This window comes from Typopeltis vanoorti, chromosome 15 (assembly GCF_054136105.1).
Source record: "Typopeltis vanoorti isolate ZY-2024b chromosome 15, IOZ_Tvanoo_1.0, whole genome shotgun sequence".
Classification (NCBI taxonomy): Eukaryota; Metazoa; Arthropoda; class Arachnida; order Uropygi; family Thelyphonidae; genus Typopeltis; species Typopeltis vanoorti.
The window spans coordinates 26,987,015-26,999,461 of NC_143563.1; the positions used below are offsets into that span (position 1 = coordinate 26,987,015).

At 34.2% G+C, this 12,447-nt stretch overlaps 1 protein-coding gene across 1 annotated transcript; it reads left to right on the forward strand.

Moving 5' to 3' along the window:
• Positions 1 to 350: 350 nt before the first annotated feature.
• On the forward strand, positions 351 to 11,690 carry LOC150098535 (uncharacterized). Its single transcript, XM_090405519.1, has 2 exons — positions 351 to 396; positions 10,143 to 11,690. The coding sequence occupies exon 2, from the start codon at positions 10,254 to 10,256 to the stop codon at positions 11,202 to 11,204; it is 951 nt and encodes a 316-aa protein (XP_090261645.1). The 5' UTR covers positions 351 to 396; positions 10,143 to 10,253; the 3' UTR covers positions 11,205 to 11,690.
• The last annotated feature ends 757 nt before the right edge of the window (positions 11,691 to 12,447 follow it).

The following is a 12,447-nucleotide window of genomic DNA, read 5'->3' on the forward strand; positions in this document are numbered from 1 at the left end:
CAAGCTATCTATTTTAAACCTGGTTTTACTCCATTTCCCAAGTCAGCAAACAGAGAAACAAGTACGTACAGAATTTCTTGCTATCTTTAACATACAGTATATAAAATTTAGGGGAAATTTTTTATCCCCTTAATTTAATATATAAAATTTCTTGGTATCTTTAACATATATATAAAACTCCCACATTATATATAGAACAGCCCTTATTTTATATATATAAAATTTTATTTTATATATATTTATATTTAAATATATATAAAATTGTATATATATATATTTATTTTATATATATATATATATATATATATATATATATATATAATAAGGGCTGCTCTTGAGAGGACGCTGTTGAAAGATCTTTGGCGAGTTTTGTTGTGTATTTGTTTTTTTGTGATTGTAAGTATTTTATAATTTTTAGTAGTTTTATCATTGCTTGTAACTGGCTTCTAATTCCATGTTATTAAATAATGAATACACATGTCTGATAGGAAGACGGTTTGCGTTATGAAATGTTTCCTGCACTTACTATATATTACCCATTATTGTGGGAAGGATTTGTGCGAAGCGAATCTGCTCTGGACCTAGTTTCCAGATACATAGTATACCGACTATGCTTCGTGCTGTTATCCTGTCACGTTATTATTTCAGAAATAGGCAATTGCATGCATCCCGTTGATAAAGGGTACAGAGCTGTTTTTTTTTCTTTTTTTTCTTTAATTGTGTGGGTAGAGAAATGGAAGGGAAAATGAATGGTTTTTACTTTGGAGCAATGTAAATGTAATTTCATATCCCAGCATCTAACGTTAGTGGAGGTCTGATTATATGGAACTGCTGCCTCATGCCATTTAAGCTCTCTCTTAATGTTTTATTTGATATTGTCTGTCCATTTCATTTGCGACCTAGCCCTTTTCCTCACACATTCTGGATCATTTATTGTAATCTTGTTGACCATGTGACTGTGCTTCTGTCAATGTGGTGGAACCATCTTATTATTACCCTTAGCACAGAACAGTGCTGAGAGGTGATTGACCACCTCTCCAAACATGTCAAACAATGAAAAGACAGCTTACTGCAAGTGGCATATGACACTTGTCATAAACTGTGCTATTGTCATAAAAACTGTCTTTTTATTGTTTGTGCCTGTGAAACCATCTTAGTACTTTGAATGGTTCAGCATCCAAGAAATATTCAGTGTGAACAATAGTCTTTTGGATAAAGTTAGCTTGTCAGTGAATCCAATGTTCCACAAAAAAATTGTAAGATTAGAAGATCTGTGCTTCAGATGGGCTGCTACCAGTCAGTCAGCAGCATAATACAGTAGCCGTCTGCAAATGGTTTTTTATAGAATTCCACTTCATTGAAAGTAAAAACAAATGGATTTCACAGAAAACTGGCATGGAATACTTGAGAAATAATAATTTTAGTTTAATCCTTTATTCAAGTTTGAGCAAACAAAGTTTGCACCTGAAAGTATCTTCAGGACTGGGGTAAGGTGGTACAACACCAGGCAACTCGTTGCAAAGGTGGAGCAAGCTAACCACTCCTAACTCAGTATCTCCCATAATGCAAAACACATCTCCTTGTGGATATGTATAATGTTATGCATTAAGGGAAGGGCCACTACCCAGACTAGTTTCGACCTTTATTGAGGTCTCTTCAGTTAGAGCCAGGTGCAAGTGGAGATACCAGGCAGAAGCATTAGCAAGGTCATCTCTACCTATAGGAGTTGCCAAACGGTGTGCCACCTTTTTATTAAATTACTCTGGATTTAGAGAAAGATGTTGAAAGTTTATTTTTCACTTGGTTAGACTATAATAAATTTAGTTTAATCCTTTATCCAAGTGTGAGTAAACAAAGTTTGCCTGAAAGTATCTTGAGGACTGGGGTAAGGTGGTACAACACCGGGAAACTCGTTGTAAAGGTGTAGCAAGTTAAAAAGAAATAAACTTTCAACATCTTTCTCTAAATCCAGAGTAATTTAATAAAAAGGTGGCACTCTGTTTGGCAACTCCTATAGGTAGAGATGACCTTGCTAATGCTTCTGCCTGGTATCGCCACTTGGGCCTGGCTCCCACTGAAGAGACCTCAATAAAGGTCAAAACTAGTCTGGTTAGTCGCCCTTCTCTTAATGCATAACATTTTTTATACATACATATACATATCTGCAAGGAGATGTGTTTTGCATTATGGGAGATACTGAGATTGGAGTGATGTTAGCTTGCTCCACCTTTGCAGCGAGTTGCGCGGTGTTGTACCACGTTACCCCAGTCCTGAAGATATTTTCAGGCACAAACTTTATATGCTCACACTTGGATAAAGTATTAAACTAAACTTATTATAGTCTAACCAAGTGAAAAATAAACTTTCAAAATACTTGAGAAAAAAGATTGCCCTCTGTAGAAGTCGTATTGTTCCTATTATTTAGTGCTGATGATTTATATGATCAGGAAATATCAGTAGCAGTGAATGGAAATTGTATGTTCTTGGAAATGGTGCAGAGCTACCATTATTACCGGGCAACTCACAGTTTATCTCCCTAATAACATATTCTGCAGGGAGTATCTGTTATGTGACAAGGTATAGATCACTCAAAAATGAATTTTTCAATCAGTGACCTTGCCGTATTTCCTTGGCCTGTTCAGTTACTAAATTTAAACTTAATCCACTTGCAACCTAGTTCATCTATGTGAGAATGCCATCGTCATCCGTTAGATAATGAAGCTTATTGGAAACCGTTAGCCCTTTCCTGAGGTTTGATTTAAACAATAAGAAAAAAGTACTGTTGGTTATTCTAGAATGTGGTTTCCAGGTTACTTAATGTTTATCATGTCTTTAATGCCAGTATGCTGTAGGTTTACAATTTTAGAATATTATTTGTGATTTTCATCTTAAAAGAAGACTACATTCATTCATTCAGCTACCTGTTTGTGTTGGTGGCTCTGGTAATTCAGAGTGAAATTATCGTGTGAGATAATTGCTTCGTGAATAGTATCCATGATGCAAATATGATATTCAGAGTGGAGATGAATGTCTATTTACTATTTTTATTATTTTACTATGTGACACCTCCAAGGAGCTGACTCATTGCAGGAGAACATTCTACTCCAAACATCTAACCATCCCCCACCCCTCACTACACACAACTACTATCAATGTAATCTATTGCCCACCACAACAGTATTTTTGTCTGTAAATTGTGTGTTCTGAAGACTGATTTGACTCTATGCAGAAAAAACTCTGCTACTTCCATGTGAAATTGGCTAACTCACCTTCAAATGAAAAGCCTATATAAAAATTCTTCTCCTAATGACAAAAATCGAACTTAGGCCTTTTCCATTTGAAGTGCGCAATATACTATTATTCTTCCAGTTTCGCTATGGAGGCTTGATTTATGCCATTTTCTAGACACAGATGGTAACCTTTAGTAATAATTAAGAGGCATCAACATATTAGTTACAGTAATAAATTATATGTAACGGTATATCTCAATTTTGTAGCCCAATGCCTGATATCTGTAGGCATGATTATAATTTTACTTTTATATGTGATTATAAAAATTATCCATCACAATCCATATGTAATTTTTGAAACAGAATATATATATATATATATATATATATATATTTACAAAAGGAAATCCAAATGTTTCCCCCCTGATGTTTAGTTGGAAATTTACTATTTCTTAAAATTATTAAAGCTTTTTATATTTAATTAACTATCATTAGTATTTGACCTTCTGTGAGGTTAGTTCAGTTATGATAGTTGAAGTATATTACTCGTTATTGTGGGTTAAGACAATGATTTATTTAAATCACTATAGTACATTTGTAGCATTTCCTATATTTTTTTGTCTGTGTGTTCTCTAAACTCTGATTTGCCAGCTAGATGTAACTCTGTGGTTACATGGCTTGCTTTTTTAACTTTTTTGTCCACCACATAATTTGGTTTTTTTTTTGTCTTTGCAGTTGTTACTTTTGAGATGCACTTTCCTTGATCATTCAGTTTTTTCTTTACATTTTGCCATTCTGACTAAGTTTGGTTACTGTTTACAAGCTATCACTTTTCCCCATTAATATTTGTATATCTAAGTGTACATCTAAAAGTCATTGATCCTCAGAATTTTATTACATTACTCTTTTCATTGTAATATAATCAGTGGAGTATTTAGGTATTTCCCGCCCCTAGGCCTGCAGAAAGTGTCCCCCCTCATTTAATTAACATTTTGATTTACATGCATTACCTATTTATGTCGTAAATTCATAATATATATATATATATATATATATATATATATTTTATATTGTAGAAAATTTTTTACCTTGTGCATATATTATGTTAAAGATACCAAGCAATTTTATTAGTTAAGCTTTAATCTTTTTTTTTTTCCCAAGTAAGCAAACAGACTAGTAATTCAAGTTTGCATCTCCACGTACTGCAACACTGAGGCAGCTCGTTGTTAAGGTGGAGTAAACTCCGATGATTTTCCTTAGTATTTTCCCATAATGCAAAGCACATTTCCTTTCAGAGATGTATGATGCTATGCATTAAGGCATTGGTCACTACCCAGACAGGTTTCGACCTATATTGAGGTCTCGTCAGTGGGAGCCAGATCTAAAAAAAAAAAAAAAAAAAAAAAAAGAATTAAAAACCTAACTTAAAATTGCTTGGTAAATTTAACATAATATATGCCCAAGGTAAAAAATTTCTACATTTACTCTCATCCTGAGATTTTATTTAATGAAGTCAAAGCACCTCATGGCAACTTGTTTAGGTAAAATTTATAAGATCTGTATTACTTCATCCTTGGCATTTTTTATGTCTGGCTCCCACTGACAAGACCTCAATAAAGGTTGAAACCGGTCTGGGTAGTGACCATTACCTTAATGCCTAGCATCTTACAGCTCCGCAAGGAAATGTGCTTTGCATTAGGGGAAAATACTAAGGAAAGTGATCGGAGCTTACTCTACCTTTACAACGTTGCCTCAGTGTTGCACTGCGTGCAGCCGCAAACTTGACTCACTTCTCTGTTTGCTTACTTGGGGAAAAAAAGGAATTAAAACCTAGCTTATAAAATTGCTTGGGCATCTTTAACATACTGTATATTATATATATATTATGACTCGCCCAAAAAGTCCTAGAATATTCTAAGTCTTGCCGCTTTCTTGGCGAAAGTATTTGTCACATCTTCATAGTCCAGTGCCCTTGTAATATCGCTCTCAATTTGTAGAACTGCCAAGTTGCTGAGCCTTTCTTCTGAATATGGAACATCGCATGTTTAAACATATGTCAAGATGGTTGCAAGATTATGATGTGCTGCTGATGGAGTGGTATGCTCATTCGTGATTTAAACCTAGTACAACATTTATAGAATTGAGTTGGAGAATCATGTTTTCTCTGGCTGAGCAATAGTGCATCTGCTCTCCAACTAACAGACTGGGTTCAAATCCCACTGTGAGCATGGATATTTATAACTTTCTTTAAGTGGTAGATGGCCTCTGCTTACTAGAAGTCTGAAATTGCTTAAAAAATGGTTATTTTTTTAGTCATTAGAGCAGTATTCAAATTATCTTTTTTTTTTATACCCCCAAACAGAAGGTCACAAGACCTATAAGACCTTTGCCATCACTGCTGAGTATAGGTAACAAACTTATTACTTGCACAGAGGAAACCTAGTTTCCTGTCTATGGCCTCAGTATTTCCTCTCTGCAGTTTTCTCAGGTATCTTGGTATCTTTAACATACTGTATATTATATATATATTATGACTCACCCAAAAAGTCCTAGAATATTCTACATCTTGCCGCTCTCTCGGCGAAGGTATTTGTCACATCCAGGCAAATGAAATTAGGATTTTCCACTAGATGATTGGGTATCCAGATTCATTATTATCAGGTTTAATCTTGTGAACTATCTAGAAGTCACCTACAAAATCATTTTACAAAACCATTTTACCCATGAACTACCGTGTATTTGGCATGTCCTCAAAGGTTGTTGCCCACACTGCAATGTGAGGAAGATATAGAAACTGGAGCCTTTGCCCTGAAGATCAAACATGGCAGTTAGCCACTTCAAGCCTCAAATAAAAGGTGGTGGTATTGTACTACTGGTTGATGAGACATCTTCTGCCTAGAGGGCTATGTGGCATTTCCTTCAACTAGGGAAGAGGTAGTCCATATATAGTACTCATTTTCAAATTTACTATCTTTTGTGTTGGGATTCACATAAATAAGAAATTACCAATGAAGCAGTTCGATAATATGGTTTTTATTGATTAAAAGTTGCATATTATCACAAGTTAAAAACTTTTTTTATAATGCCTCGATTGGAAGAACAACAGAAATTGTGCACTTCAATTTGAAATGATCTGAGTTCGATTCTTATGATGAGAGGAATCTTTATATGGGATTTTTTAAGCCATGAGGACACACACAATTTACAGATTAAACATACTGTTATTAGTGGGGTTGAATGGTAGATGGTAGTAGTTTCATCTGTAGTTTGAGAATTAAGTAGTGGTGGAGATAGTAAGATGTGTGTAGTGGATTAGAGATAGAGTGCCCTCTCACAATGAGCCATTGGAGGTGTCACATTTTAGTAATAATAATAAAATATCAACTGGTCAAAAGTATGCTGTGTAGTCTGTACTCTATTGTAAGCTAAAGAAAAATCTGTCATACTAATGTAATCATTTGGAGATCACCTTTAAATGATATCACAATCACAAAACAGAATCAACAATTTGCATAATCAGACCAGGTTATAAATGATTTCACATTTCTTTTAAGACTCAGGACCTCTCTCAGCAAGGGTCAGTTCTGCATGTCAGAAAAAAAAGATTCACTCACTTTAATAATTAGAAATGATATTTTGAAGTCATGAAATAAAATCAGTAATATTTGTATCAGCAGTTTAATAAAAATATTAAGAGAAGCTATTTGTAATATATCATCATCATCATCATCAAATTCCTGCCATGTACCCTCAAGGGGTGTACAGGATATGACAGTACTACATGAAAAAAATTACATCATTACTAACTTCCTATCTACAATTTTCCTCCAAATCAGTCTGTTACTTGTCAAGACTCCAACATTATCAGATCTTATATTTCTATCGTCTAAGGCACTTTGTACCGTATCAATCCACCTATATCTTGGTCTTCCTCTGGGTCGTTTTTCTGCCAACCTGGCAGAGAACACTTGTTTTGCTAATCTTTCCTCTCCCATTCTATTTAAGTGACCATACCATCTGAGATTAGCTCTGCTAACACATTCCTGGATGCTGACAATGTCAAGTTCTTTCCTAACATTATCATTTTTAATATGATATTGCCATTGATGCCATCTGTTCACGCCTCTAATCTTTCTCAGGACTCTCATATCTGCAGTCTCTAGTCTTTGGTCAAGTGTTTTACTTCTGACCCAGCTCTCAGATCCATAAGTTAAAATTGGTTTGAACACAGTCTTGTATACAGCTAATTTAGTGTTCCGACTAATTTCTTTCTTATTCCATATGAATTTATTCAATTGACTTCCCACCATACCAGCTTTGCTCATTCTGTTGTCTATTTCTATATTTAGTTTACCATCTTCAGTAAAAATTGTGCCTAAGTAGCTGAAATGTTTTACTTGTTCCACAGGTTCTCCATTCACAACACAGTTGACCTTTTCAATGATTCTGCCTATTTTCATTGTCTTTGTCATTTTATTGCTGACCTTCATACCATATCTATTACAACAGCTATTCAATTTAGTCAGAGAATCTTGCAGACTTGTAGCGGATTTATTTCGAAGTATAACATCATCCGCATAAAGCAAAGAGCTGACATTAACATCTCCAATTTTGATATCAGGTTTAATACCACATTCCTTCATAATGTGATCCATATAGATAATGAATAACAGAGGGGATAATGTACATCCTTGTCTCACACCAGATTTAACATTAAACCATCTTCCTGTACTTCCTTCAATTCCAACTGCTGACTCACAACTCAAATAAAGACTAAGTATTGCTTGATATAATGCCCCATTGACACCATATGACTGCAGTGTATTGACTAGCTTCTCTCTTGGCACCTTGTCATATGCCTTTTCCAAATCGACAAAACTTAAATACAGATCTTTGTTATATTCCCATGCTTTCTCGACTATTTGCCGTAAAGTGAAGATCTGATCCTGACAGCCTCTATTTGGCCTGAATCCAGCTTGTTCTTCACCAAGCTTTTCTTCCACAATTCTTCTGAACCGTTTCTCAAGTATACTCGCATAGATCTTGCCAGGAACACTCAGTAGGGAAATACCTCTGTAATTCTCACATTCAGTTTTATTTCCCTTTTTATATATGGGTACTATGAGAGCTCTACTCCAATCATCGGGAATTCGTCCCTCTGTCCAGGCTTTCTGAACTATGCAGTGCAGCCACTGTAAGACTCTTATACCACCATACTTCAGCATTTCTGGTCGAATATCATCTACTCCTGCTGCCTTTCCACATTTCAAGCCTTTGATAGCTTTTTCTACTTCAAGTATGGATATGTATTCCTGACTGCATGACTGGTCAGTGTTTTTTATCACTGTGCTGTCATCACTGCTTGTTTCATTTAGCAGTTTTTCAAAGTAATTACTCCATACTTCAAGGATATCTTTTTCTCCTGTTTTCATTTCACCTTTATCATCTCTAATTCCTTTTACAGCACTCTTTCCTCCATTTCTAAGCTTCAACAACCTCCAGAATATTTTGCCACCTTCTTGATATTTATTTTCTATATTCTTGCCAAAGTCCTCCCATGACTTTTGTTTAGCTAGTTTTACATACTGTTTAGCTTTCTTACATTTGTTTCTGTATTCTGTAAGAGTAAAAGCTGTCTTTTTTGCCAGGAACTTTTGATATGCTTTCTTCTTTTCCTTCACTGCCTCTTTAACTTCCTGTGTCCACCAGGGAGTTCTGATTTTTTTATCCTTGCACACAACCTCACCACATGCCTCTCTGGCAGAATCAATCAATGTTTCCTTCAGAGTTTGCCACTGAATCTCCAAGGTTTGATTCCTGTTCTCAAACTCTTTCATTTTCTTTTCAATAATATTTCTGTATTTTAGTCTACAGTTCACATCTGAGAGCTGCTCAACTTTTATTCGCTTTAAAACTTTCTTACATGTTATTCTTTTCAATATGAAATTCAATTTTATCCTGCTCAAGACTAAATAGTGATCACTTCCAATTTCAAATCCTCTGTACACTCTGGTGTCCTGCACCAGGGAGAAAACATCACTATCAACAATAACATAGTCAATGAGACTTTTCTTATTCCTAGCCCCTTCTCTCCATGTGAATTTGTGCACATTTTTATGTTGGAACATGGTGTTAGTAATAACCAGTCCATGTCCTGAGCAGAAATCCAACAGATATTTGCCATTATTATTAGCTTTGCTCTTTTCTCCAAATTTTCCCAAAATATTTTTGTATGTCTCACAATCATTTCCTACTCTACTATTTAGATCCCCAACAAGGACCAACTTTTCCTTTTTCATTGTGTCAGTTGCTTTTTCTAAAGCCTCAAAAAATTCCTCCACTTCTACCTTAGTAGAACCTTCTGTGGGACCATAGGCACAAATAAGTCTCATTGTCCAGTTCCCCATTCTCATATTTGCCCACATTACTCTACTTGAGACTGACTGCCATTCAAGAATATTAGCCTCGTAATTTGTGTTGAATACTATGGCTACTCCTTGTTTTCCTTGATTGTCATTGCCTGAATATAACATTTTGTATTTATTGCTCAGAAAGATCTGACCAGTTGTGGTCTTTTTTGTTTCAGTCACCCCTATTATGTCGATCTGGTACTTATCTAATTCCTCAGCTAGCTCCATTTCTTTGCCATTCAGGCTTCTTACGTTGATAGTACCGATCTTTAACTCTGGTGATGTTGAGTTGGGGTTTGTTTTCAGATTTGTCTTATTTGTAATATATATATAGTAAAATTCTAAGAAAATTGGTCTGTTTATCATAGCATTTTTTTTTTTAACTAGTCCACTTAGTCCAAAGTGGATCATCATTTGAGAATTGCAACTTGTCTTAATTTCTGTTCTCAGTACTATTTGAAATGTGTGTGTATAAAATTGTAAATTTTCTTTAATTTTGCAGGTCAGAAGAGGAGAAAGTGCAACATTGTCATTGTGAAGAATAGCAAATTAAAATATATAGTAATAGCAGGATAGTATAAAGTAATTTGCTTTTGTAATATATATTGTGAACATGGCAGAGAAAATATCCAGCAAAGTAAATATAGATATTAACTCACAAACTACTGAAATTCCTATTGAAAGAGTTTACCAAGAACTTAATTTGCAGGAAGAAGAAGAAGAAAAATATTTTCTCCAGATAAAAAAGGAGAGAGAGGAGGAAGAGGAACATTTTGCATCATCTATTCGAAATAATCAGACTTCTGCTTTTTTCAAAGAAACCATGAGAGAAATTTTTGAAAAACCATTATCTGGAGATAAGCCAAAGAAAAAGGAAACTACATGTCATAAAAAAAAGCGTTTTGAATGTAAAATATGTAATAGAAAAATATCTGGATTGTGTAATCTAAGAAGACATAAAGAAGCTCATTCCCGTCAGCAAACTCTTTGTGAAATATGTGGCAAGAATTTCCATGTTAAAAATTTAAGACGGCATAAATTAGTTCATACTGGTGAGAAACCCTTTATTTGTCCAGTTTGTGGTAAGCCCTTTTCACAATCTGGTAATCTTAAAACACATTTATCAGTTCATAGTCAAGCAAAACCTTTTTCTTGTTCAGAGTGTGGCAAGACTTTTTCAGCTGCACAACATCTAAAAAGACATAGTGCAGTTCATTATAATGTGAAATCCTATCATTGTTCAATATGTGGTATGTCCTACACACGATCCTACAATCTAAAAGCACATTTATCAATTCATACTAAGGAGCAACCTTTCTCTTGCTCTGTATGTAAAAAGACCTTTACACGTCCATATCACCTTAAAACACATTTATTAACACATAGTGGTGAAAAACCTTTCTTATGTTCAACATGTGGCAAGTCCTTTTCACAGTTAGCTAATCTAAAAATGCACTTAGTACTTCATTCTGGTGAAAAGCCTTTCTCTTGTCGACAATGTGGCAAGGCGTATGCATGGTTATATAGTTTAAAAGTACATTTACTAATTCATGAAAAAGAGTAGTTTATTAATATGCATGACAAGAATGTTCATTATCTCAAAAATAGTATACAGAAAATTTCAAGTGAGTTTTGTTTAAACAAAACTTGTTTTCAAAACACATAGTTTCAAAATTATATCTTTGCGTTTAGAATTTTTATGTAGACACCATTTTTTGCTTTCACAGTGTAATAAAAAAATTTGTCCACAGTCATCCAAATTACCTGAACAGGAATTCCAAAGACATTTCTATTTGATGAAAATTATCCCAGCAGGCTCTTTGTAACAAAAATATATTCTGCTTAAGATGATATAAAGGTACTTATGAAGTTATCATTGATAGAATTTATTATGTTTTTGAGAAGTCAACTCTGTTATTTTAAATGCTATTCACTAAACTAAGTGACTTGAAATTTATAAAGAAAAGCAGATAGTTTTTTGCTAAGAATTTCTATCTTGTTGATTTAAATGGCATAAAAATGATGAATAAAACAATTGCTCTCTTAAAAATTCAGGGTTTTGAGTGACAATAATTTTTTCAGAGATGCTTTCTTTGTATTTCACATTAAATAATGGTATAATTTTCACGGCTGTTCTACATTGAATTGATTGCATCTTTTTTTTAGAAGCACATACATTTACCTGAAATACTTCTTACTTGCTTTGACGAAAGTTCATTGTATGCTATACAACCAAAAAACATGTGACATGTGTAGATTTAAATGAAATGTCTTTATTGAAGAAAATAATTTACTTGCATTTGTATCTAAATACTGTATGCCCATAGATGCGAGACTCGACACTTCTGCACATGTCAGAAAAAGAATCTCCATTCTGATATTAGGGTAATCAGTTCGTCTTGTGGGATGAGTTGTTTATTATTACATGTCAGAAAATTAACTGTTTTTTTTTTAATGGACATTGTAGTTTTAAAAGTGGTAACTATTTTGCTTGTATAATAGTTGGAAAATTTTATGTATAAAGCAAGTGATTTTGCTTATTGGTTATCAATTCGTACATCATTTATTTCCTTCTCCCCTTCAGCATGAATTGACTATTCTTGGCAATTTGCTAGATCTGGTTCTATGAACTATGGGCATACAATAGCCTAAGTGCCACTCGAAATGTTGATTTCAAGTAGAAAGTTGATGAAATTGTTTCAACTCTCCTTTATATTATAATAAATTTAGTTTAATCCTTTATCCAAGTGTGAGCAAACAAAGTTTGCACCTGAAGGTATCTTCAGGACTGGGGTAAGGTGGTACAA

What these genes read in the sequence shown, in the direction of transcription:
- LOC150098535 (XM_090405519.1), top strand. Translation starts at nt 10,254, where the DNA reads ATGGCAGAGAAAATATCCAGCAAAGTAAATATAGATATTAACTCACAA.